The 26,860-nt window shown below is 53.0% G+C and overlaps 1 protein-coding gene across 1 annotated transcript; it reads right to left on the bottom strand.

Moving 5' to 3' along the window:
- Erbb2 (erb-b2 receptor tyrosine kinase 2) lies at nt 1-23,420 on the bottom strand. The gene is made up of 27 exons (XM_051175765.1): nt 23,143-23,420; nt 16,544-16,695; nt 15,598-15,811; nt 14,487-14,621; nt 14,133-14,201; nt 13,871-13,986; nt 13,598-13,739; nt 11,803-11,922; nt 11,495-11,621; nt 9,906-9,979; nt 9,729-9,819; nt 9,419-9,618; nt 8,833-8,965; nt 8,660-8,750; nt 7,908-8,068; nt 5,245-5,292; nt 4,032-4,170; nt 3,823-3,945; nt 3,541-3,639; nt 3,134-3,319; nt 2,842-2,997; nt 2,653-2,728; nt 2,280-2,426; nt 1,802-1,899; nt 1,451-1,639; nt 967-1,222; nt 1-835 (listed from the first exon to the last, which is right to left on the bottom strand). The coding sequence occupies exons 1-27, from the start codon at nt 23,213-23,215 to the stop codon at nt 480-482; spliced, it is 3,771 nt and encodes a 1,256-aa protein (XP_051031722.1). The 5' UTR covers nt 23,216-23,420; the 3' UTR covers nt 1-479.
- Nucleotides 23,421-26,860: the final 3,440 nt, after the last annotated feature.

The raw sequence follows: 26,860 nt of genomic DNA, 5'->3' as shown, positions 1-26,860 counted from the left end.
TCCTTATTTCATCTTTTAAAAAACAAAGGTAAAAACAGAACAAAATACACTCTGTACAAGGATTGGTCTGGATGCTAGTGCGCCCCTTTCCTCTTGGGATGCACAGGTCTCAGTCCTAGTGGGTTGTCCTGTTCCCAGGACATTCCTTTGGGGCCTCTTCCCTTCTAGGCTGAGTTGCCCTCAGTCCTCAGAACCAAGAAGGCCAGGGCATTAGAGGAGCCATGGCTGTGATCCCCCTGGACCCTGCAGGCTGTCAGGGCAGGGTCTGTGATCCCCTGAGACCACTGAGACTGTCCAGTGTGCCACTTCTTCCAACCACTCAGGATTCAAGCAGCAAGGAAAGTTCTGTAGGGTGGGGTTCCTGGCACAGCAGGCTGCCCTGGAAGTAATGCGGCCACAGGACCTCTCCCTGCTCTGCAGTGATGGAGACCAGGCCCCCCTCACTCTGAAGGCAGAACAAGGCCTCTGCAAGTGTGACCTCACACGGGTACATCCAGTCCCAAGTACTCAGGGTTCTCTGCTGTAGGGGTCCCTTCAAAGGTACTTGGTGGAGACCCCCGTTCTGATGGGTCCTGGTCCCAGTAATAGAGGTTGTCAAAGGCTGGGCAGAAGGCAGGAGAAGGGTGGGGCTGAGAGGCAGTGCCTCCTCTGGGTGCTAAGTACTCAGGGTTCTCCACAGCACCCCCAAAGGCAAAAACGTCTTTAACAACCCCATTCTTCCCAGGAGAGAGAGTCTTGGGTCTTTCTAGAGTAGCACCAGCAGGCCGCACGGGAGGCAGAGGAGCTTCCGGGGTCAAGGGAGACTGAGGCCGAACCTCTGGCTGGTTCACATATTCTGCAGGAGAGAAAAGGAACTGTTAGGGAAAGGGACCAGGGTGTCCCTGCCCCACCATTACCTCTCAGTGAGTGTAGCCCAAGGGTTCTCAACTCCCCCTCTTCCCAATTACTCAGGCCCGGATTCCATACCGGGCTGGGGGCTGCAGGCCAGGGGAGCAACGTAGCCATCAGTCTCCGGGGACAGGGGTAATGTGGGGTCCTCGCTGTACCGCTGTAGAGGGCTAAGGTCATGTGGAGAGATGCTCTGCGGCCCTTTGCTAACCCCCATTCCCAGTTCACCATCAAACACATCAGAGCCAGCCCCTTCCGAGGGAGCCAGTGGGGACCTGGGAGGCTCTTCTTCCGAGGGTTCCAGGCCCAATGTCAGCTCACCGCCACCTCCACTCTGGGGTAAGAGAGGGTCATGATTGAAGTTACTAAAAGGTCTGGGAGGGGGACCTTGGCCGGGAATGACAGGGTCCCAGGAGAAAAGCACAGGTCACCTTGGAGTCATTATGGAGAGAATGGAGTCCCAAGGTTTGGAAAGCAGTAACAGTAATGGAATCGCAGGGAAATGAGAATGTGGGGGAGCATTCAAGGGAAGGGACCTCCATGTTCTATGATTAGCACTGACCCTGGTAGACGAGCTGCGGTGCCTACGGTGGGCTGTGCTTCCAGTGCCTGGGGCAGGGTCTGGGCAGAAGAATCCCTGCTGGGGGACCAGATACTCTTCGGCATCTACCAAGTCCCCCATGTCATCATCCTCCAGCAAGGAACGGTAAAAGGTGCTGTCCAAGGGGCTAGACGGGCCCAAGTCCTCATTCTAGGGATGAAGGAGACACAGTGACTGCCCTTCCCCAGCCTAGCATTTAGTTCCCAAGAAAGGTTCACCAAGCTTAGACTAGAGGTGGGGGCTGGGCTTGGGGACTTGTCTGCAGGAGGGAGGACACTGTTAGGGCAGGGGTGAGGTGGGAAGGCCCAGTACCTGGATGACCACAAAGCGCTGGGGATCCCTCGCCATACGGGAGAACTCCGACACCAACTCCCGGAATCTCGGGCGACATTCAGAATCTATCATCCAACCTAAGGATAGCAGAGGGCTCAGCATCCTTGTCCCAGGCAGGCTGAGGACCAGCTGCCCAGCTCCTTCCTAACCCCCTGCAGTCTGGCCTAGACTACCCTGGCTGAGTCCAAAGCCCTCACATGGCGGAGGAGCACAAGTGGACTTTGGATCCTGAGCCAGAACCCTGGAACATTTCTCCTAGCTCCCCCTTTAAGCTGGCAATCTCTCTCCTCCTCTCAACACCTGTCCTCCCGAGCGAGCGAGCGAGCGAGTGGCTAGGACCTCTACTGTGAAAGGGATGAAGCACCTTGCGCCCATTCGCATCTCACTTTTCCCCCAACACACATAGGTTGGACCACCCTCCCTCTACGCCTGAGGTTCAGCCCCGCCCACCACGCACATTTGACCATAATCATGTAGACATCGATAGTGCAGATTGGAGGCTGAGGCAAGCGCTCTCCCTTCTCCAGCAAGTCAGGGATCTCTCGGGCTGGGATCCCATCGTAAGGTTTGGCCCCGAAAGTCATTAGCTCCCACACAGTCACACCTAGGACAGACAGGCATGGGGAACAGGATGCTTAGGCATACAAAGGGAGAGGCTGTGCAGGATGTACCTGGTCTCCTCACACCATACTCCAGGTGGACATAGACCCCCCACAGGGTGGACATCAGGAGCCCCCTTCCTCTCCTCCATCCCCACCCTCATTCTTGTACCCATATCCCACCCTGGCATGGCTTCTCATCCAGCCCTTCCTATCACCACCTCCACACACCATAGCTCCACACATCACTCTGATGGGTGAACCGCCGTCGAAGAATGGATTCCAATGCCATCCATTTGATGGGCACCTGGGAATGCAGAGCAAAAAATCCTGAATGGGTGTGGTCGGAAGGTGACCCTTCTCAAAGTTCTCCCAACAGCTGGATACCACCCCACCCACCCCACCCCTCCCTCCTCCAACCTTGCCCCCATCTGCATGGTACTCTGTCTCATCAATGTCCAGCAGCCGTGCCAGCCCGAAGTCTGTAATCTTGACGTGGTTGGGACTCTTGACCAGCACATTCCGGGCAGCCAGGTCCCTGTGCACGAGCCGTACATCCTCCAGGTAACTCATCCCCTGTAAAATGAGCATCAGTGTGGAACCTGAATCTGGATCTCACCCTACTGACATTCCCCACCCCACCCTGGCCCCAAATGAAGATAGGGACTTGTACCCAAAGGACCTGCAGAGTCAGAAGACCCCAAGCACATACCTTGGCAATCTGAACACACCAGTTGAGGAGGTCTTGGGAGCCCAGGCGACCTCGGTGTTCTCGGACATGGTCCAGAAGGCAGCCATAGGGCATAAGTTGTGTCACCAACTGTACTGTGGATGTCAGGCAGATGCCCAGGAGGCGGGACACATATGGAGAGCCCACACCAGCCATCACGTATGCTTCCTACGGGCAAGGGTGCACTGAGGGATACAGGAAGCCACCTACTCCCACCCATCATACTCCCCTCTTAGAGCCCCTCCCCCATCCCTGCAGGGCCTGCAGACCAGGAAGATTAAGGATCAAGGCTTAGGAGCTCCATCTCAAACCCTCATGAAGAAAAAGCAGCCCAGATCTGTATCTATAGGGCATCTCACAAGTCCTAATGGAGAAGGTGAGGGGCTTACATCTAGGATTTCCTTGTTAGCTTTAGGGGATGTGTTTTCCCTCAACACCTTGATGGCCACAGGAATTTTCACGTTCTCCCCATCTGGGATCCAGATGCCCTGAGCAGAAAGAAAACGAGCTTGAATCAGAGCTGTGGCCCAGATCCAGCTGGTCCCCAAGAAGCCATTGAGGAGTAGCCTTCCCCACCCTCCAGCCTGGCCCACTCCTTTCTCTTGACCATGCCCCTCCAGGCTCAGTCCCTCCTCCAGACCCACCCACGCCAGAGCCTGGCCTCTCCTGACCTTGTAGACAGTGCCAAAAGCTCCTGATCCAAGCACCTTCACCTTCCTTAGCTCAGTCTCTTTTAGGATGCGCATCTGGGCCTGGTTGGGCATGGCTCCGCTGGGCGTCAGTGGCTCCACTAGCTGGAGTGAGAGGATGGCAGGGTGTGAGTGTCAAGCAAGCTGCAGATGGGGAGAGATGTTGCTAGGATGCCCTCACCCCACCTCACCTCGGTTTCCTGCAGCAGCCTACGCATTGTATACTTGCGGATCTTCTGCCGCCTTCTCTTGATTAGGATCCCAACAACCACCCCTATGACCAGGAACAACAGGATGCCCACCACAGTTGCGATAATGGAAGTCGCCGGGCTGAAAACAGAGCCCAGAATCAGAAATTAGGGCTACGGAGGAAATTTGAAGAGACCCCATGAAGGGACAGGAATATGCCTTGGCTCAAAAATATCATGGGAAGTCTGGCATTGGTGGTGAACACCTTTAATCCCAGCACTCCAGAGGCTGAGACAGGTAGATATCTGTGAGTTCAAGGCCAGCCTGGTCTGCAGAGCAATTTCCCGGACAGCCAAGGCTAACCGGGGAAACCCTGTCTCCTGGGGCACACAGGACCCCTTGATAGTCATCAGACCATTTAATTATTGATTCACTTATTTCTGTGACTATATGGCTGCCTTTGCATTTACATGCATGCACCTCAGCCTTCCAAGTGCTGGGCTTGTAAGTGTGGGCCACATGCCCAGCCAGAAAACATTCTTGTCATCCTTGCTCCTTATACCCCATCTTGCTCTGCACAAGGCCTGCCATACATTAAACCAAAGCTTTGCTTCATGGCCAAACAGCAGTTCTTTACAGCATACTCCAGCTTGCTTTTCTTCTTTCCAAAGTTCCACTCTAGAAATTTATGGGCCAGTGGTCAAGAACTCTACTCTCCAGATCTGTCCTTTACTGCCTCAATGTTCAGATCTGGCCCTAACTGCCTCAACATTTACTCCTATGCACCCTACGGTTCACAGCACACATACTAGTCTAGCTACTCTAGACTTGCGAGATCCTCCACCTAAGTACAAAGGAAACACAGCGCCCCCTCCTGGAAGCCTCTAGCTGCCAAGCTCAAAAACTCAGAGGCTCTGCATGCTGCTACAGTACTCTGCCTAGTTCACCTTCAGTTCTAGGAACTGGATCCTGGCCTATGTCCCTAAAGAAATATCACTAGAGGCTCTTGGTACTCGGAACACATTCCCAGAATCCCTTACCCCATGGCATCCTGAGCAGGTCCTCATCCACTTGTTGAAACACAAGTCAACAGAGGAAGAATGGGCTAAAGAGGGAGGCACGTGTGGCATGCTGGGAAATCCCTTTTGTATTACCACCCAGGGCCAATGAAGGAGTCAGGCTGGGGCATGGGGTACCTCTGGGGCTCAGGCCCACCTGGCTCTCTGCTCTGCTGGGCAGCCTCGTTCATCCAGGTCCACACAGCTGTAGAAGAGAGAGTGCCATCATCAACCCTGGGAACAGTCTCCTGGGGCAGATGTGGTGGGATTATCCCCATTGTGACTAGCAGAATGGGCTCTAGGTCACCAATTTGCTCTGTGCCAGTCCATAAGAAGATTCCTTCTGTAGCCCGGGAGCCTACCTCCCTGCAACCCTGAAACTTCCTGTGCTTGGCAGGAAGGGGGGGGGGCACTATCAAAGCTGGGAGATCACCATTCCCTGCATGAGAAAGGCCCAGGGAATACAGCACAGGAGAGGAGACCTTGGCAAGACCTATCAACACCATGGGGCTGGGCGGTAGCTAAATGGGAAAGGGCCTACAAAGCCCTGGCATCTATCTCCACCAACCAAGCAATAAAACACCAACAGTTCTACCTCAACAGTTGGGACTACCATGCCAACACCAGGTCACAAGAAGGCATGTGCACAGATGCTCCTTTGTATGTGGAACTGAATGGCAATGGGCTATTAAAAAGAAAAAAGGCAAGCAAGAGCAATATCCTCAAATAGGGCTGGTGCTGAGTGACATGTCATGAATCGAGAGGTCTGCAGAGGGGTAGACCAATGTGTGCTTACAAAAAAAAAAAAAAAAAAAAAAAAAAAAAAAGATGCAGTGGGAAAGTGGGTGAAAGGCAAAGCACAAAATATGTAGAGAAGAGTTGTATTACATTAAGAAATGAGGGTAGGGGATTGGAGAGGTGGCTCAGCAGTTAAGAGCATTGGCTGCTCTTCCAGGGATCCTGAGTTCAAGTCTCAGCACCCACATGGCAGAACACAACTGTCTAACTCCAGTTCCAGTGGATCCTCACACAGACAAAATACCAATGCATATGAGATAAATAAATGGCTAAAAAAAGTTTTAAAAAAATGAGGGCACCCTAGGTAGTGGTGACACACACCTGTAATCAAACACTTGAGAGGCAGAGGCAGGCGGATCCGAGTTTGAAGCCAGCCTGGTCTACAGAGCTAGTTCCAGGATAGCCAGGGCTATACAAAGAAACCCTGTCTCAAAAACAAGCAAATAGCCATATGGTGGGAGGCATGCCTTTAATCCCAGCACTCTGGAGGCAGAGGTAGGCAGATCTCTGTGAGTTCAAGACCAGCCTGGTCTACAGAACGAGTTCAAGGACAGGCTGAGCAAGCCAGGAAGCAGGGTTCCTCCATGTCCTCTGTGTAAATTCCTGCCTCCAGACTCCTGTCTGGAGTTCCTGCCCTGACGTCCATGGATGATGGACTGTCATGTGGAAGTGTAAGTTAAATAAACTTTTTTCTCCCCAAGTTACTTTTGATCATGGTGTTTATCACAGAAATAGAAACTCTAACTAAAACATACCCATGCACATAAGATAATATAATGTAGTCTTAAAGAGGGAGGGAGAAAGGGAGGGAGGGAGGGAGAAAGGGAGGGAGGGAGGGAGAAAGGGAGGGAGGGAGGGAGGGAGGGAGGGAGGGAGGAAAGAAGCAAGGAAAGAAGGATCACATGTTGGTGGTTGGCAAGAACACTCAGCAAGTAAGGGCATTTGCAACCAACCCTGATGACTGCATCATTCAGCCCCTGGGACCCACATGGTAAAAAGTGAGAACCAACTCCCAGAGGTTATCCTGACTTCCATATGCCTGTCATGCACACACTTGCCTACTCAGCATGCACACATACATAAATAAATGTAATTAGAATAATTTTATAATACATATTAAAATGTTAAATTACCATCTGAGATATAAAAGAATTCTGCTGGCAATTCTACTGTGGATAATTTGGGTTGTGTCCCCTGGTGATTTAACTGAAACCATCAGGCTTTTGAGCAATGCCTCTGCCCTCCGAGCCATCATCTAATGTGTTATTTTTAATTTTCTATGTCTGTATGTGTCTGAGTATATGTGTGTACCTACCTGCAGAGGCCAGAAAAAGGCCTTAGAGCTCCTGAGGCTAGAGCATGAGTCTCCTGATGGACCAAATTCCTCTGAAAAGCAGCAAGTGCTCTTAATCCCTGAACCAGCCTCTAATGTGTTTTTTTAATTTCATTTACATGTATGTGCCTCTGTGTGTGCGTGTGCGTGTGTGTGCCTATGGCTGTGTGTGTTTGTGTATGGGGAAGTGTGTGTATGGTGGGGAGGGTCCGTATGTATCTGCAGAGACTAGAAAATGGGACCAGATCTCCTGAAGCTAGTTAACATGCAACATGACTCTCCTGATATATGTGCGAGGACCCAAGTTCCAACCCTCTGAAAGCACAGCAAGTGCTCTTAACCTCTGAACCACCTCTCTAGCTCCTCTGTTATTTTTGTAATTGGAAAAGAAATATAAAAATTACATCTCAGCCGGGCAATGGTAGCACACCTTTAATCCCAGCACTCGGGAGGCAGAGCCAGGTGGATCTCTGTGAGTTCAAGGCCAGCCTGGTCTACAGAGTGAGTTCCAGGACAGCCAGAACTGTTAACACAAAGAAACCCTGTCTCAGAAAAACAAAACAAAACAAACAAAACTTACATCTCAATATGAATGAAGATGGATTTATCCCCCTTTCACAATAAGAGCTCCAGGGAGGCTCCTATCATGAAAGCCCTCCTTTCTACAGAAAAAAGCTCCCTCCACTCACGAGTGGGTGCAGTTGATGGGGCAAGGCTGGCATATGCCCTCCTCATCCGGGTACTTCCAGATGGGCATGAAGGAGAGGTCTGGTTTCACACCACTGGGGCAGCGAGCCACACAGAAGGACGAGTCCTTGTAGTGGGCACAGGCGGTGCACTGGTCAGCCTCCTGTATAGAGAGAAAGGGTTTGTGGGGGATTAGGATGGCCATCCCTACAGCAGCAGGGCCAGGCCCTGCGTCCCTGACCATTCAGAAACACTGCCTCACTCTCACTGGGGTAAACATCCCAGCTCTTTACAAGGAAATGGAGGCTCCAGAGAGGGACGTGCCTTCTCTAAGGTGTGACAAGTGACAACTATTATGTACAAAGTTTTTTCCGTGTGTAGGCACTGTGCCAAATCCTATTTCATTTCATTCTCACCACACCCCAACCAGGTAGGAACTATTACAACATTCTCGTTATAGACGTGAAAACTGAGGTTGGAAACAGGCCCTGGATTTGGTCCTTAGCACAGCCAGAGTCAAGGACGTAGGCTCTGAGTCCTCGGGACTATTTGAAGAGCTCTGCTGTCACCGCCATGAAGGGGTAGCTCATGGTCCACAGCACAATGTGGGCAGGGCAGTCGCCCATCCCCGCCTTCCTGACCTTCTCCCCTCCTGAACCTTCTCTAGGAACATTTTACCCTGCAGCAACCCAACTGGCCCTCAGTACCCGCCTGCTGGGCCCTCCCCCACAGCCCTGAGCCCACCAGCACTCACCGATCCAACGCAGGTCTCTGTGTTGTTTTGAGGCTGACACTCAGGGTGGCATGGCAGACAGTGCTTGCCACTCACATACTCCCTAGGGAGCCTGGGAGAGAGGTGGGCATAGTAAGGGGTCTGGGAGGGGCCCCGTGTACCCTTCAAGCTGCCCACTCCCCTGCCGCTCATACCCCTTCCGTACACGGCACTCCTCCACACAATCTTGGCCCCGAAGGAAGTGACTGCAGTTGACACACTGGGTGGGCCCTGGCCCCCAGCAGTGCCCATGGGCACACAGTGGGTAGCAGGCCAAGCCCTTGTGAACTGCAGTGAGGAGAAAAGGTGTTAGGAGAGGCTCAGGTCTAAGCAAACAGACTACGAATGAGCACGGCTCTGGGCTGAAGGGAACTGATGCTAGGACATTCAGGGACAGGAAGAACTCTGTGGTTCAAGACACAGGGGAGGGGTGGGTGCTTTGCGCAGCATGGAGGCCGAAAGCCATGTCACAAGGCCAAGCCATCACAGGCAAGTGAGGAATGGCTTTAACAGGCATGGTGGCACACGCCTTCAATCCCAGCACTTGGGAGGCAGAAGCAGGCAGATCTCTGTGAGTTTGAGGCCAGCCTGGTGTACATAGTGAGTTCCAGGACAGCCAGGGCTACATGGTGAGATCCTATCTCAAAACAACAACAAAACAGGGCTTTAAAAGGTTTGCACAGGCCAGAGGCTATTGGCACTCCTGTGTACTGGCCCACAGTGCTGGGCTTCCTGTCTTACCACATCCCTCCTCTGGCTGGTTCCCACTGTGGAGCAGGGCCTGGTGGGGGTTCCGGAAGAGCTGGTCCCAAGGTACAGTGTGTACAAAGCAGAGATGGGTGTTTCGGTGAATGAGTACCAGCCCGCTGCCCAGCTCCTGCAGCGAGCGCAGCCCTAGCCAGCGGATTCCCAGGCCTTGCAGCGTTAATGAGTAGGCACCACTGTGGAAACAGTTTCCAGCTACCAAAGGGCTACTTTTACCCTCCCCCGCCTCAGAACTGTGGTGGCACAGTGTACTCATGCCTCCTAGGCTCCCTCTCCTCACACTTACTCATGGAGAATTCGTCCCCGGATGACTCGAAGGTTCTGGAAGGCACTGAGGTCATGGAGGCTGTCTGGCCATGCTGAAATGTATAGGTAGCCTGCAGACAGAGGAGGGGGCAGGGTATGCAGAAGGGTCCAGAACTCCTGGTCCCCCTGGAGCAGGACACAGAAAGACAGGACCCACCTGTGATCTCCTCCAGCGTTTCAAACACTTGGAGCTGCTCAGGCTGCAGGGGAGCAATGCCAGAGGCAGGGTCCCTAGAAGGATGGGGAGGGGTGAGTAGGGCAGGAGGATGGAGGGCAGGAGGCCCAGAAGGCCTTGATACACCACTCTCCACCCACACCGAGGACTTCACTTAAAGCCCAATCAAGCCTGGCTGCTCCCACCCCAAAAGCCAAAGCCTAGGGTCCAAGTCCAGCAGAGCAACATTTGTGTCCTCTGATCTAGAAGTCTCATCTGTAGAAGTATGGCGGGCAGAGACTCGGCCTTCAGCTACCAGAGGCATAAACAAGCTGAACTGTTTGTATGAGAGAAATTTGAAAATGCCCCAGGTGGTCATTAGTGAATAGGGTTGCTGCTACACAAAACCCTGCTCTCCGAAGGCTCTAAAATACAAACACGGATAGAGCTCAGAATCTGTCAAGCCTTGTTCTAAGAGTGTCCCAAATATAAACTCTTTTAGACGTTATCACCACCTCAAGGGAAGAGCTATGATGGCCCTCATTTTACACAAGGGCACTGAGGTATAGACAGGAGAAGGCAATGATACTAATTGGTAGGACTCTGCCATGCAAGTGTGAGGACCTGAGTTCAATACCCAGAACCCACATTTAAAAAGCCCATCTGTGACCTCGAGCTTGCAACCCCAACAATGGGGACTTAAAGACAATTCCTGGAGCACCCTGGCCCGTCGGCCTAGCCTGTTCTGGTGAGCTACAGGTCAGTGAAGAGTCCTATTTTGAAAAATAAAGTGGATGGCTCCTAAGGAGCCACACCTGAGGCTGCCCTTCAGACACACAGAGACACAAACAGACACACACAGAGACATACACAGACACATATAAACACACACACACATACCCAGAGAGACACATATAGACACAGAGACACAGGCTCACATAGAGACACAGACACATACACATGGGGGCGGAGTGGGTTTCAAACCCAAGTCTGTAATCTGTTGCTTGTCTTTGTTGCCTCCTGATCTATAACTATTATAAGAATGAGACAGTTTGGGGGGGCTGAAGAAATGGCTCAGTGGTTAAGAGCCCTGGCTGCTCTTCCAGAGGACTCGGGTTCAATTCCCAGCACCCACATGGCAGCTCACAGCTGTCTGTAACTCCAGTTGCAGGGCTTCTGATGCCCCCAAACAGACACACATGCAGACAAAATACCAAAAAAAAGAAAAAAAGGAATAAGGCAGCTTAACAAAAACTATCCTGAACAACAACTCCCCAGAGCAAGGGTACATAGCAGTTTCAATAAACCAGCCTCCCCAGCTGACACTGTCTCTCTGTGTCCATCAACACACAGAAGGCCCAAAGGAACACACAAAACTTTAACAAATCTCCCCTCTGGGATGGGAGCGTTGGACATCATCTGCGATGGTTTGATGACCACATATGTCCATGACTATGGATAACAAGCTATTTATAAAAATAACCTTCCACTCCATGTCCCTGGATCCCTCTGGTCCCCCATCTGGGGATTCCTCAGAGATGCTGATGCTACACCTGGTCTCCAGACCCTCTCAAGCCACTGTGTACCCTTACCCATCAAAGCTCTCTGGCAAAAATGCCAGACTCCCAAAGATCTTCTTGCAGCCAGCAAACTCCTGGATATTGGCACTGGTGATGGCCCTTGCCCCTCGCAGGTGCTCCATGCCCAGACCATAGCACACTGAGGGAAAAGGTGATGAAAGGGGCCGTCTCAGCACCACATGGCAAACCAGACACCCGCCCGCTATCCCCTCCTCAAGTGACCAGTTTCTTCCCTATGCTGGCAAGAGACTGTCTTGTAGAAGGGCAGGGGAGGAGGGGTAGTGGGAGAAAAGCGCCGGAACCTCCCATGGGGTGGGTACCTCGGGCACAGGGCTTGCTGCATTTTTCACACCGTTGTGTTCCATCCTCAGCAGTCACCTCTTGGTTATTCAGGGGACAGACCAGAGTGCAGGATCCCACTTCCGTAGAAAGGTAGTTGTCTGCACAGATTGGGAACACGAATCCATGTCCCCTAACCTCCCAGCCCACCATGAGCAAGGCCACTGTGCCCAGGTCTAAGAGGAACACTACCAACCAAGCCCTGAAGGCTGTGTGTGTGTGTGTGTGTGTGTGTGTGTGTGTGTGTGTCTGATTCAGGACTCCCCTTACGACACTCCATTTCAAACAGCACTGACATTTGCATTTTGTAAAAAGGGAAATCAAAGCACGGAGTTATGCAAATCATGCCCATCATTGAGCTACTAGGTAACAGAGCCAGGAATATTTTATTTTTTTTAAAGGTGTGGTCAACAGCAGCCCAAACTGGCCTCAAACTCGCTATGTAGCTGGACTCCTGATCCCACGACCTCTACCTTCCAGGGTTAGGGTGACAGGCTTGTGCCACCACGCTGGCCTAGGAACCAGGACTCGAGTCCAACAATCTGGCTCCCCACCTTCTCCTCTCACCCTGACCACAGGGAAGGGCAGCCAGCACCAAAAGGCCCGCTCCACCTCCCATTAGAGGGAGGAAAGAGGGTCGCCAGGCCCAGCCCAGGCCCAGAGTACCCATCAGTGCTTGGGGTTACTGTCACACAAAGCCCTACTCTATGCAGACCGCAGGACAAGGCATACATTTAAGAGTAGTTAGTACAGACTGGGCATTGTTCTCTAAGAGTCATAAATAGGAAGCAGGTGGATCTCTGTGAGTTCAAGGCCAGCCTGGTCTACACAGAGAAATCCTGTCTCAAAAAAAACAAAACAAAAAAGGAGTCACAACTATTAACTCATTCCGACATTACACGTTATGAGGATGGGACTATTACTGCCCCCATTACACAGGGGAGGAAACTGAGGCACAGCAAGGGGAAAGCAATTAAGACTATTAAGTGGTAGGGGCCAAGTTTCCAATCCTGCACTCCAGCTCCCAAGCCTGGGGTCTTTTGCTGCCACATGCTATGTAGCTGTTAAACAGGATGAGACAAAAATCCCAGGAGTAGCGGCACACGTCTGTCCCAGCACTTCGCAGGGAAGAGGCAAGAGGATCAGAAGCTCGGTGTCATTCTTGGCTACATGGTCAATTCAAGGTAAGGTCAGCCTGAGCTACATAAACTCCTGATTTTAAAAGGCGTAAGGGGTGGGAGCCAGGTGCGGTGGTGCACACCTTTAATCCCAGCACTTGGGAGGCAGAGACAGGAGGCTCTATGAGTGTGAGGCCAGCTTGGCTACACAGCCAGTTCGCGGATAGCCAGAACTACATAGATAGACCTGCCTAAAACAAAACAATACCAAAGAAAAGAAAAAAAGAAAAATCAAGGGCTGGCGAGATGGCTCAGCAGTTAAGAGCACTGGCTGCTCCTGCAGAGGACCCAGGCTCAGTACTTAGCACCCACATGGCGGCTCACAGCCGCCAGCTCACTCCAGGGGATCAGACACTCTTCTGGCCTCCATGGGCACTGCACAAACATGGTGCCCAGGCACACATGCCGGCAGAACACTCAGACACATAAAATAATAATAAATACATATTTTTTTTAAAAGAAAAGCAACGAAGTAGCTGGACTTGAGAGCCGTGACCAGCCCTCCAACAGACACCGGACACTTACACCATGCTCCCATTTTTACAAACCACCTTCCCTAGCCAAGGCATTAAAACGACGTCTTCTGCCCAGCACTCACAGGGGCAGGTGGTCACACAGCTGGCACCGAAGGTGTAGCGGCCCTCAGGGTTGGGCATGGACTCGAAGGTGTCTGTGTTGTAGGTGACGAGGGCTGGGCAGTGCAGCTCACAGATGCCACTATGGTTGAAGTGGAGGCAGGCCTGGTAGAGACAGGGCGCTGGTGGTCACTGGGATGCTGCAACCTGGTGTGCCAAGGGCAGCAGGGCGGTGCCGGGAAAGATGCCCACCCCCTGCATCCTGGAGGGTTGGCTCAAGGGGCACAGGCACGTACCAGGCAGTCGGAATGCTTGGGGCCTGTGCAGCCTGCAGCACACTGCTCATGGCAGCAGTCAGTGGGCAGCCGGCCCTTGCACCGGGCACAGCCGCTGGTGCAGATGGTGCCAGTCACTGTTGACGAAAGCACAGGACGAGTGGGTGGGCGGGGCCTGGGCGCCAGACCCTCAGTAGCATACATAGCGTTATCCCGAGTAAGTTACCCACCACTCCCAGCCCCATCTCCAGGCCCCACGCCCCCCAGGTCTCCTCAGACTCACAGGTTTGACAGTCCTGGGGGCTCTCACCCCAGCAGTGATTGTCTTTACAGGCTGGGGCGCAGGGTGGGCCTAAGGAAGGAAGCAAAGGGAGACAGTAAGGGAGGGAGGGAGGGAGGCAGTGACATCAGGAGGCAGTGAGGGGCAAACTGGGAGAACCCAATCAGCAGAGCCCAGGGCAGATGCATGGCCGGGGGGGTGGGGGGGGTGGGGGGGTGAAGAGGCCTCACAGGTAGAGGTCCTGCCTAAAGCAGGGAGACACAGCAGCAAGGACAGGAAAAGGGTAGGGTGGTGGCTGAGATGGGGCTGCATGTTAGGAGTCTGGGTAGGCTGGACTGTCACAGTAGCACGGCTTACAGGCCCGGGAGCGATTGGTGTCTATATCTACAGGAGCCAACTGGTTACTCTTGCGGAAGACATCCTTCCACAAAACAGTGTCCTGGTAGCAGAGCTGAGGGTTCCCTCGGATCAAAACTCCTCCCTTCAGGATCTCTGTGGGGAAGGCAAAATAGTCAGTTCCCTCCAGACCTCCCTGAGGCCTCCTACCTTCCCCAGTGAGCAGTCACACACAGGAATAACCCAGGACTAGGTAGAGGGGACCGGGTCGGCAGAGTGGAGATGTTCAAGTGTCTCACCCTGGGCACACTGTGCGGGGGTAAACAGAGAGGCTCTGAGGCAGGGGTATAGCTCAGTGGCAGAGCAGGCACTAGCATGCACCAGAACAACAAAAACCGGTCCCTAAAGTCTGAAACCCTACTTTACCACCGACTGGCTGTGTAACCTTGAACAAGTCATTGATCCTCTGCATGCCCCGGATTCTCATCTGTAGAGTGAGAGTAACACTGAAGAAGGCTGGCGGTGGCATGCCTGTGATCCAGCACTAGGGAGCTGAGGCAGGAGGACTGCTCCAGGATCAAGGTCAGCCTGGGCTATGTAGTATAGTGAGAGCATGTCTCGGAACAACAAGGCCAGAAAAGCAAAATAAACCCAACAAAAACAAAAAATACTTGACAGATTAGCAGCAGGACTTACAGGATTGTAGCATGACTGAAATGGGATCCAGCATGCAAAGCACCTGGTACCCTAATTGGGACACTGTCAGGTCGGGGCTGCCACATGCAGGCTCCATGGGTTGTTCACTGTGTTCTTTGATACGGCCGAGATGGAGGGGGAAAAAAACAGCCTGATCTCAAATAATTGCATCATGGATCAGATGCAAGCTGCAACTTCCTGAAGAGGACGGGATCAAACCTAGGGCCTTGCACATGCTAACCAAGCACTCTGCCACTGAGCCACCACATGGCCTTCTTTTTCTAATCTTCATAGATGTGCAAAAAAAGGGAGGCTCTACTGGCCTGCATGCAGGTCAGAAGGGACCACACATAACCCTCACTGAGCCCCTCACAGCCAGAACGACCCTAGTTAGCAACCAAGACCCAGGAGATGCTTGCCATGGTGGCAAAGGCACCTGTGAGACTTCGAAGCTGCAGCTCCCTAAGCCCTTCTGGGGTGCTGCCTGTGGTGCTGGTGACATTGTCCAAAGGGTCTCGGTTGTCCAGTACAGCCAGAGCATACTTGTCCTCAAAGAGCTGGGTCCCTCTCACGATGCGCAGCCTCTGTAGTGGGACTTGCCTCACCTGGTTATGAGCGATGAGCATGTATCCCTGAACTTCCTGGATGTCCTGGCGGGAAGGGCAAGGGATGGAGAGAGATGCGTGTCTGGGCTTGAGGAGCACCTGCCCCTCACAAGGCCTGAGGTAACGCAGGGTTGGAGCTATGTCCTGCAAGGCCCCCTGGTCACTAAGTAGTCTTGCCCCCTCATGCCCTAGGATGATAGAGCCCTAGGCTACTCCCCACCTGGCCTCACCAGATCCTGGTCTGGTTGATGGGGATGATAAGAGCACAGGAGCACTTTGGCTGTTGCGAGCCAGTGCCCACCCCCTGCACATCTCTAGTTTCATCTTTGAAAGGTAGGGCCTGTATAAGATGGCGTCTGTGATTCAACAGACCGTGTCTGTCCCTTACAGCCCGCTCCAGGGCTTGTGAATACAATCCAGTTGGCTGGACTCCTCTCCTGCCTATGTATAACCTTCCCCCGGATGGACATTTTCTCCTGCATTCTTCACAATGGTGGACACCACGTCTGCTAGTCTGATCCATAGCTAGAGAAACTGGGGCCTGGAGAAGTTGAAGGTCTAGACCACATTCATTCACAGGACTGGATCTGAAACTTACACTCCTAAAGGAATAGTGATGGGGACAGTTGGCCAGTCACTGCAGAGGGAGTCAACTGGGTTTTACACGGGCATCAAAAGCATTCCTGCTTGAGGGACCACAAGACTGGACATAAAGGGAAGAGGTACCCCCTTCCTGACACACCTCAAATCAGGGGGCTCAGCAGGACCAGGTCTCACCTGCAGAAATGAGAGGCTGGCATTGGCAGGCAGGTAGGTAAGCTCCAGGTTACCCTGAACCACCTGGCAGCCCTGGTAAAGGTGGCGGAGCATGTCCAGGTGGGTCTCAGGACTGGCAGGGAGCCGCAACTTCATGTCTGTGCCGGTGCACACTGGTGGGAGGGAGGATGTGGGTCAGGACACGGCTCATGACCTGCTCCAGACTAGTCACCTCCTCCACACTCACTCCCTGGAGTCATGTCATCTCAGACAGGGAGAAAGCATGGCTGACAGCCTTTCCTCCCACGCCTCTGCATCCACACGGTGGAGAGCAAAAGAATGCTCTCGTGTTTGGGAAGAAGCCGACAAACTGGGGAAAGGCCCCCTTTTCCCTGGGCCACCTTGAGCATCCAGAGGGGCCTCAGTGTGTCAGCCCTTTAGGGCTTACCACCCATACAGGGTTTGAGCAGGAAAGAAAGCCTCCCTTTGTCCCAGAACTGAGGGTGAAAAATCCCCTGAAGAGAGGCGATGATGAATCAGACCCTCTGGATACCCCCATCTGTCTCCCAGGCAAACAAACTCAGGGCACCCTCCTCCCACCATTCCAGCACACCCACATGTCAACCCTGCTCAGGACAAGTGACCCCACAGTACTACCCAAAAAATGGGGGGTTGACTAGAGTCACTGCTGGAACATAAGGGGAGTCAGAGGCTGGTCATCATTGTAGAACTCCCTGTAACACATCCACATGGAGAAGAAAAGCCTAGAACACCAGCTAGGGGACTTGGCTGCAGATCCTGACCAGGGTGAGGCATACTCTGCAGGTTCCTACATTGGCTTCCCTCGCCCTCACCACCTCCTGCAGCAAGACTCCAAAAGCAGCTGGCAGAAGGGCAGTCCTGCCACAAGGGCACTACGTCAGCTCTGTGTACCTGCCCAGTGCCAACTGTCAGCTAAAGGGTCCCAAGATGCACTGCCATCCCCTGCCTACCTGACCCTCAGGCTGGTTTTCTAGAGACCAGATATTCCCACTAAGTCCCCAAACAGGAGAAGCTGCCCCCAGCTAGGGGGCTCCAGGTAGCAGCTGGCACCAAGCCTACCAGCAGGAAAGAGATTAAAGTGCCCAGTTGAACTTGTTTTTCTGCTCGGGTGAGAAGATGAATCACCTCGCACATCTTGCCCAGGAGGTTGGGGGGGGGGGAGGCAGGTGGAGGTGTTGCCCTCGAATACACAGGCCCACGGGTACCTGAGCTGCTGAGAATTCCTATTGGTTATGGCTCCACAGATTCCAGAGACAGTACAATGACCAGCTTTGGGATCAGACTTCAGGAACCTTGCTGTACCAGCTACAGCAGGCGCCTAAAGCCAAATCATAGTTATCTTCCCGCCTCCAGATCTGGGGAGGGCTTGGGGGAAAGTTCCTGGGCTCCCAGGCTGCCTTCAACGGCCTCAAGCTGATGGCCATCTAGTATTGCTGACAGAGGCCTCTTCTAGCCCCTCTAGGCAGGCAGGGAAGAAAGCAAGGAGGGAGGAGGGGAAGGAACAGAAATAGAACTCATCTCCTGGATGGAGGGGAGACAACCAGGCCTGCCCATCCCACACCACACCCACTTGCACCCTGCCCTCCCTCTTCTGGTTCACCCCAACCCCCAAATCTCCTGAAAGAAACAGTAACAAGGGGTGGCATCCAGGCCCAAAATAACGCCCTGCTGCCAGGACCTCCCCCCCAGCATCACAGCTTCAGCTGCTAACATGCACAGCTGTCTCCAGGCCCAGATCCCAGGGCCAGTCTAGCTGAGGACCGATGGCAGAGTTGGAGTAGGGGCCCACCCCCTGTGGCAGTTTACCCCCTGCAGCCCTGGCTGCCTCATCTTCAAGGGGAAGGGACACCAGCTGTGGCCGGCAAGCAAAAGGCAAACAACAGCAGCACTCGCCATGGTAACCCAGTTGAGTACCTGCTGTATACATCAGGGGCTGAGATTCCTGCCTCTATTTTACAAAGAAGGAAAGTGATCCAAGATCATAAAACAGGCTCAGTGGTAAATCACCTACACAGTATGCACACAGCCCTGAATCCCAAAGCCAGCACCACAACACCAGAAAAACAACCAAACCAAAACGGCACAAACAGCAATAGGGCTAGAGGGGTGGAATCTGAATCTGGGTCCACCTCAGACCCTCTGTTCCCTCCACTAAACCTCATGGGACACACAAACAACAATGCCACACCCCCACACACACACAAGCATAAAAACACACTAATTCTCCAGTGTGACCAATAAACACACAGGCTCAGGCAGGGCAGGGTGGCTGGGCTGGGCAGAAGGTCAGAAAGAGTGGCAGCCACACCCCACTAGCCAGTTTGTTTATCTGATTTGTGGTCGGTTTGAGTAAGAGTCTTAGAGTGTTTGGTGGGAAAATTGGTACCCTGGGACCTCTTCCAGGGAAGCTGCCAGCTGATTGCCCCCCCCCCACATACCACCCTGACATTCCGCCAGGAAAGCATCTGGACCCCGTCCAAGTCTGCCTCACTCCCACTCCCCACTCCTGATCAGGCTCACCCCACCAGCTCTGACCATAGTCTCCAGAAGCATCCTGTTCTAGCCAGGCATTGGTGGTGCACACCTTTAATCCCAGCAGGTGGCTCTCTGTGAGTTCAAAGCCAACCTGGCCTACAGAGCGAGTTCCAGGACAGTCTCAAAACCACAGAGAAACCCTGTCTCCAAAAAACCAAAACAAAACAAAAAAAAAAAAGCATCCTGTCCTGTGAATTTCAGGGTGGGGCAAAGGGCTCTAATTCTACACAGGGATGCTCTCTGCTCAAGACAGGTGTCTTTCAAAAGCCCCAGCTCCCCACTCTTGGAGACAAAAACAATATGAAGCAAGACTATCCCAGAGCAAGGCCAGGGGTCATAGTGAGTGCAGGACAAGTATCAAATGAATGAATGAATGATGAGTGTGAACAACATCTAGCCAAGAGCCTCCAAACTGAAAAGGACAAGTCTCCATCCTCTGCTCAGAGCTGGCCAGTCCTGCAGGTCCCTCCTGCTGAATGGACACTGGCAATCAAGGTTTAGTCCCAGCTTAGGGCTACTCAGGTGGTCCTCAGGGCCAACTGGTCCTCAGCCCCAGCTGTCCTCCTCCTTTCTTCATTTGCAGTGTGGAGGACAGAACCCAGGAACCCCTGCATGCTGGGCCCCAGGCTGCTATCTTGCTCACAGTATGAAAGCCAACACTTCCTTTGGTCTTCATAAACAGTGCCAGGAAACTACCTACATCCCCAAAGCTCCCCAACCAGGCCAGAGGCCATCATTCACTCAAGTGACACCAGCACTCCCTTGCCACACACAGCTGCCCTATGACACTAGAGTCAGAGCAGAGCCTGGGCTCAGGTTCTTTTGTCCAGAACCCCGAGCTCAGCTACTCTTGGGAGGGAGAGTATGCTCAGCCCTCCAGCACAGAAGCTAAAGCAGACTCAGATCTCTGAGGCCAAGCGACTGGGGCTTAGTTGGCCCCTTGGAGAATATTTACTGACCTCAACAACTTACTCCCTTCAGAGTGAGTAGGAAGAGAAACAGTCTGTAAACACAAGCAAGCTTTGTAAACAGGCCCGCAGCAACCCAAACACAGAGTTTTAACGATTCACCCACTACCACTGCTGACCATGTAGGTCCCCTGCATTATCAGTGGCCTAGCAAATAACAGAACTGTCACTCCAGGAGGCAGGGAGAGCTCTCCACCGGTTGGGGACAGGAAAGGGGTTCTCCTTCCTGACCATTTATCCAAGTGCAAGCACATCTTCCCTGGACCCTCCTTTGCCTTCCAGATCAGCCTCTCATGTTCCCACTTTATCTGCCTCCATGCCCACGGGCTTGTGTGTCCCAGGGGTCTTGGTGCCTTCCTGCCCTCCATCCCTGGCATTGCTGAGGTCCCAAGAGAAAGGCTAGCATGGGCTGGACAGGAAGGGTGCTAACTGTGCAGCCAGGAAGGGATCTCCGGCCCCCATCTCAGGGCACCTCCTCCAGCCTGGGTTAGAGGCTGAGAAGGCTATACTGAGTAACAGATTAGTACTTCTTCCCTGTGGGGCTGCCTGGCTGCCCCAAGGCTCTCCTTACTCATCCCTGGTTGATGCCTAGAAGTCTGACCATCTCTTAATGCCCCTGAGAAGTGTCTTCGTTTCTTTGAGGTTTGTTTTTTCCATCTGTCCACACACTTTACAGGACAGTACAGGGAGGGGACAAAGCCAACTATGGAAAAGGATCTGCCATGTGGGAAGCACACAGACGTTTTTTAAAAGCCAGGAGAGAGGCACATAGCAGGTTCTGGGTAATTACAGATCAGGAAAAAAGGAGAAAGCCTTTCCATTTGACTTTGAAATGCAGTATTTTTTTTTTCTTTTTCTATGAGCATTTTATGTGTACACTATACACATGCCCAGTACCTGTGGAGGTTAAAATTAGGCATCAGATCTAAAACTGGAGGTATAAGGCTGAGAGCCACCATGTGGGCGCTGGGAATGGAGCCCATGTCCTCTGCAAGAGGGATCTATTTAGTTGTGCCCCCCCATAGCAAAAAGGGAGGAGGGTTTGGAGAGAACCACTGCATTAGAACTGAAATGTGAATAAACCCTGCAAGGTTAAAGGTCAGTATTCACTGCACCTCTCAAAACCTAGAGCCCTGAGGATCCCGGCAACATCTTGACCCTCTGGGCCTTCCCTAGATCTCCTTTCCCTACAAACCTGCGCTACACCAGTTCTGGGGTATAATCAGGTAGTCAGAGGCAGCTGGACGGTGCTCTGCTTTTTTAACCATTTCTGACAAGACAAAGTATCTTCTCTTCTGCACCCAGCAGTGTACCTGGAGGAATAAGACTCAGCAACCCCCCCCCCCCACACACACACACACAAGCTGGAGAACTGACCCCTCAGGCTCTCAGCTCCACTCCCAGACTCAGGTGAAGGGCCTGGCTTCACTTTTCTCAACAGAAAGTCCAAAGGATGCCCTCCTGAGAAACTGAAAAGAACCCTCATCCTCAGCCAGGCAAGGGGCATCTCCCACTGTTTACAGCAGATATAGCCTAGTACCTTGAGGGAGTTCCTGGAGAGGGCAGAGTTCATCTTGTGTCCCCAAGTCAGCAGAGAGATTGCTGCTTGGCAGCATAAACGCACAACCATCATAAACACCTCAGACACACAGGGGTACCCCCACAGAAAGCACAGCACTGTACTGACTCTGGGGGACACACAGGTGATACCCCCACCAGTCTCTAGGCTCCCTGGCTGCTGGAGAACATCCAGGGCTCCCAAGAACCTGCTTTCTATGTCTTCCCTGATTCAGGAAGTAGTGTCCCACTGTTCCAGGTAGTTTAGTATTATGATTTCAAATATGTGTCTGGGAGTCACACTGCCTGGGCTCACCACTTCTTCGATGACACTTCATCTCTCCAGCCTGTTCTCACCCTGGGACAGCGAGAAGCCTACTAGTATTTCTACTGTGGAGTTGTTCTTCCTTCCGACTGAAGAAGGAATGCAAGCAAACCGCCACCCACGGAGCCTAGCAAAGCAGATGCACACGGAGTGTGTATCAGCTTTTACGCTCATGGTAGAAATGGACATATGGGTTAGTATACTCACTGCCAGGGTCACCCTCCCAGCCCCCAACACGAAGACAGGCAAGAGAATGACCCAGTTCTCTGTCTACCCGTAGCTGACCTTACTTCTTGCCCATGCCTTCCCCTTAAATGCCCAGGAACCCTTCCCACTTTACTAAATGGAAGCCGGGAAACACACCACCACCCTTCAAGATCCAGCTTTCCCAGAGTCCCAAAGCACACAGTACTTAGGCTTGCTCTAAGGAAATGTCTTCAAAACAGAACTGTGGAGAGTGCAGCCCAAGTGGGTAGAGCACTAGCTTAACAAGCCCGAGACTGGGGTATGGGGGTGCGGTTCCCCAGCACAAAAAAAGGAAAAGAATTCTTCAAAACAAATACCTATCCCCCTCTCCGTCCCCCCAAACCCCAGACACCATCCAGAAGCAACTCAACTGCGGGCCCGCCACTCGGTCCTCCCAGCTCTACAGGACCGGTTACTTTCCCCACCGACCCCTCCTCCGCGACCCCGCAGGAAGCTGGAGTAACTTACTAAACCCGAAGTGCCGGAGGGGGGTGGGGAGGGGGAGGGGCAGGGCAGAGGGGACCCCGAAGGCATCTACCCGAGTCCAGTCCGGAGGCGGAGGCTGCCAACTGGAAGAGCTTTGAGAAAGCGTGAGGGGGCTCGGGGGGGAGGGGGGTAGACACGAGCGCGCACGCACAGCGCTCCGCACACCCTCCGGAGGAAAACTTTCTGGCCAGTTTCAGAGAACTTTCCCCGAGGAGTCCCCGGAGCCTCTCTGAGCCAGGGAAGCTCCGCTGTGGCCAGCGGAGGCCGGTCCCGATCTCCAGTGTGGTCCTCCCAGAGACTGCCTATCCCCAGCTGCTCTGATCCCCTCCGGGCCGCGGCGCCGGCAGCCGGGATCGCCCATCGCCCCGGACCTCCCGGTTGTAGAGCTCACGGGGCCCCGGAGCCCCGGCCGCCCGTGAGCGCAGCCGCAGCGGCCCGCGTCCTCCCCATGCCAGACCCACCTTGGGTGCCCGCGGCTCCGGGGGACAGGAGGACGAGGAGAAGCCCCCAGCGACACCAGGCCGCCAGCTCCATGGTGTTCACTGCGGCTCCGGCCCCATGGCTCAGGCTGGACCAGGCTGCGAGCACGGGGCGCGGCGAGGGCAGGCACAGGCACCGGCGCCGGAAGGGGCCGCCGGGGAAGGGGCGCTCCTGGTCTCTGGGTCCCCAGCGGCGGGCAATCTCAGCTCCACAACTTCACGCCGCACTTCCTCGAGCAGCCCTCCTCCTCCTCCACCTCCTCCGCCGCCCGTGATTGGGAGCCGCGCGCTCCGGGCTCGCCCCCCCACCTCTCCAACTGCATTCCAGCAAGGCTGGGAGTGGCTGCTCTCAGCTTCACTTTCTCCCTCCCGGCGCGGCGCAGGCCTGGGTGCGTCGCGCCCTGTGCCCCGACGCCTGGCTAGCTTGCTGCAGTTCTCACCCATCTCCTAAAAGTAGAGCATCCTTTTACCCCTCTTTGCAGTGTCGGGTTTTATCTTGAACATCCCTGGGACGTTTGCATCTAACTCCATCACACCCTTAATATCAAATAATGGGTCTGCCCCCACATCCTTCAGGTAGAATCCAAAGTCTGGGAAGAGGATGTGTTATGTCTAACTGGTGACTTCCAGGACACTCTGGGATGTCAATACCATCCTTTTGGGTATCTCCAGCCTGATCTTAGAGGGACCCACAGAACTAGAAGGAGACAGTCACATCGAGGGACCTCTGTCCATCCTCGGAAGAACAGCTTCCCCTGTTTCCTTTGTATTTTTTTTTTTTCTTTTTCAAGACTTATTTTTATTTGGAATTATGCGTGTTAGTGCGTGGTGGGGAGGGATCATATAAGTACAGTTGTCCACAGAAATCAGAAGAGGGCTTGGGAATCCTCTGAAGCTGGGATTACTGGCAGTTGTGTGCAGTCCACGTTGGTGCTGGGAACTGAACTCTGCAAGAGTCCTCTGCAAGGGCAACACAAGTCCCTAGGTGCTGAGCCCTCTCTCCAGTCCCATCCCTGTTTCTTTATGAGTTCACCGAGTACATAGTTCGTTCACTGTCTCCTCTGCCTCTGGTCCTTTCTCCTGCCAGTTTACCTCTGAAGTGCCTAGACACCACCCCTGAGGCCTTGGTGACAGTTGGGAAGGGGAAAGAAAGGCATGCCTTTTGTTGGAAATTCCAAGAACACACTGCAGGAGACATGTTTACACTAACAAATTACCCTGTTGTTTGTCTGACATTCAAGATGAACTCGAATAGTTACTTTTTATTTGCGAACATCTGATGATGTTAGTTGGAAGGATCCGGCCAAGAGCACACCTGTGCTGATCAAGAGGCAATCAGGCAATGAGAGGCATCTGCTGGGAGTGAGAAAGGAAAGACAGTGGCCTCTGGTAACACAGTTCCAAGCAGGCATTGTCACATTGAGGACCAGGGAACATGGGACTGATTGAGGTGATATGGGTTCAGATCTTCACCCCATCACATTCTAGCTGTGTGACCTTGGGCAAATGACTATCTCTGGGTCTTGGTTTACAAATCTGTAAGATCTAGCATACTGAGGTAGGGGCTAAAGGAGAAAACATTCTAGAAGCACTCAGCAGTGTAGTGCATAACACATGATAAATGCTCAATAAACAGTCTCAGATTTAGCAATTCTGGGGCAGATGCGATGTTTGTGGGGATCAAAACAAGCATGTGTATGAAAATGAAGAATCTGAAACTTACCCTCCATACAGAAGTAAACCAGCATGTCAGAGACAAAGGTTTGGTTTGGCTTGCTTTTACCTGAGAAAGACCTCATTCATTGTGTAGACTAGCGTGGAATTCGATACTTAGAGGAGGGAGGCTGGCCTCAAACCTGTAGTAAGTGACTCTCCTGCCTTGTGTGAAGGTTGGGATGACAGGTGCACACCACCACACCCAGCCTGTTTTTGTTCCTTTAAGAAGTAGAACAAACTGGGCAGCAGTGGCACATGCCTTTAATCCCAACATCCAGGAGGCAGAGGCAAGTGGATCTCTGTGCGTTCAAGGCCAGCCCATTCTAGAGAGAGTTCCAGGATAGCCAGGACTGTTTCACAGAGAAACCCTGTCTGGAAAAAACAAAACAAAAAGAGAAGTAGGACAAGAGGGCTGAACCTATCTATGGTTTGAAGATACTGCACGCGCCTGGAATGGATAGGGAGAGAGGGTGGAGATGAGGAGAAAGGGAGAAAGGAAATTAAACAGAGAGAAAAGATGCATGACCATCACATGTAGTAGGAATCCCATGTGGCTTTGTATATGTAAATGATGATGTCTTTGGATCACTGTCCGGAATGTTCAAGAAATACTGACATGTGTTGTGACAGCAGCCCCTAGAGTAGCCATCCCTCTATTCAACTAGGCATGGTGACTCATGCTTATAATCCCAACACCTGGGAAGTTGAGACAGGATGATGGGGGGGTTGAGGCCCAAAAAATTAATAACAAAATGAAATACATAGACGCACTTCGGTGTTTGAAGATTATGAAAATCAAGGGTCAAAAACAATTAAAAATTTGTCCAGGACATTTTAGGGCAATGGGGATAGTTGAACCACAGCAAAACCAAGTCCTTACCCTGACCCCATCCTCCAGCCCAGGACCTAATCTATGTGTCCCTCAGACCTGGCTCTGAGGGTCATCGAGGCTGTACACTGGCATGCTAAGACCATCAGGGCCAGATTAAAGATGTCCCTTCCACCCCATCCCTCCCCTCCCATGCTCTTGGGTTAGTGGATCTGAGAGCTTCCGAAGATGACCTCGGTTGCTGGACCCCCAACTCTGAATCACTCTGCAGCCACGTTCCTCTTCTCAGGAGTCCCTGAGGACCCAGGTATTGTATCATTATTCTTCATTTTGCAGACGAGGCATCCTGAGATTCTCAGAGGTAAAAGCAACTTTCCAAGGTCACACAGCTGAGCCAGGAACTGAGCCACAGGAGCAGTGGCATCAACATTATCTTCAAGCAAGGGGCCCATTAGCCACCCCTTCTCCCTTGGCTGCTGTAGGAGAGCAAAAGTGGCTCCTCTGTCTGCCACCAGGGTCCCTCTGTCTGCAAAAATACCTCCTCCCCTCTCCCTGCTTCCTGCAACAAGCCCACGTTCTGGGCATCCCAGACCCCAGTACTGCAGACAATGCTCAGCCCTAGTGGGCTGCAGAGAGGGCGGGGCCTGAATGCTGAACAGGCGGGGTGGGCGGGGAGGAGCTGGGGTCAGAACTCACGCCCTGGGGAGGAGGCTCCAGAGGGCTTATCCTCCCCAAGAGAAAGAGTGCATTGAAAGCCTGGAAGGGAAGGAAAAAACTTCTGGGTGTTTGACCAGCGGAGAGGAAGGGGGGCAGGGTGGACGATGCCGATTCTCTCTGCTCAACTGTCGCTTTAGCAAGGCCTGGCAGGGAAGCCAAGGAAAGAGGATGTCTGGGGACAAAGCCTGAAGGGGGAGAGGCTGGGGAGGAGGGGGTGGACACTGGAGGCTGAGAGTTTGTGAGACGAGCCCAGTGAGGGAACTTGGAAGCGAGACAGAGAAGAAGGACTGCCCTAGGACAGACAGTCCTGGACCCCCACCCAGAAGCAAGGTGCCTGAGAGTCACCTGAGAAAAGAGGCTGTGGGCGGGTCACCAACATCGAGGGGGCACAGAGGGGCTCTGGATGCTGGAGGTGACCTCTAAGGGTCACCAAGCCAA

Source organism: Phodopus roborovskii, unplaced genomic scaffold (assembly GCF_943737965.1).
Source record: "Phodopus roborovskii unplaced genomic scaffold, PHOROB, whole genome shotgun sequence".
NCBI lineage: Eukaryota > Metazoa > Chordata > Mammalia > Rodentia > Cricetidae > Phodopus > Phodopus roborovskii.
This window is presented reverse-complemented; position numbering and strand designations above follow the sequence as displayed.

What these genes read in the sequence shown, in the direction of transcription:
- Erbb2 (XM_051175765.1), bottom strand. Translation starts at nt 23,215, where the DNA reads ATGGAGCTGGCGGCCTGGTGTCGCTGGGGGCTTCTCCTCGTCCTCCTG. An exon ending in CGGAGCCGCGGGCACCCAAG is followed by an intron (nt 16,696 to 23,142) that starts GTGGGTCTGGCA and finishes CCCTCCCACCAG; the next exon opens with TGTGCACCGGCACAGACATG. An exon ending in CTACATGATTATGGTCAAAT is followed by an intron (nt 1,900 to 2,279) that starts GTGCGTGGTGGG and finishes TGCTATCCTTAG; the next exon opens with GTTGGATGATAGATTCTGAA.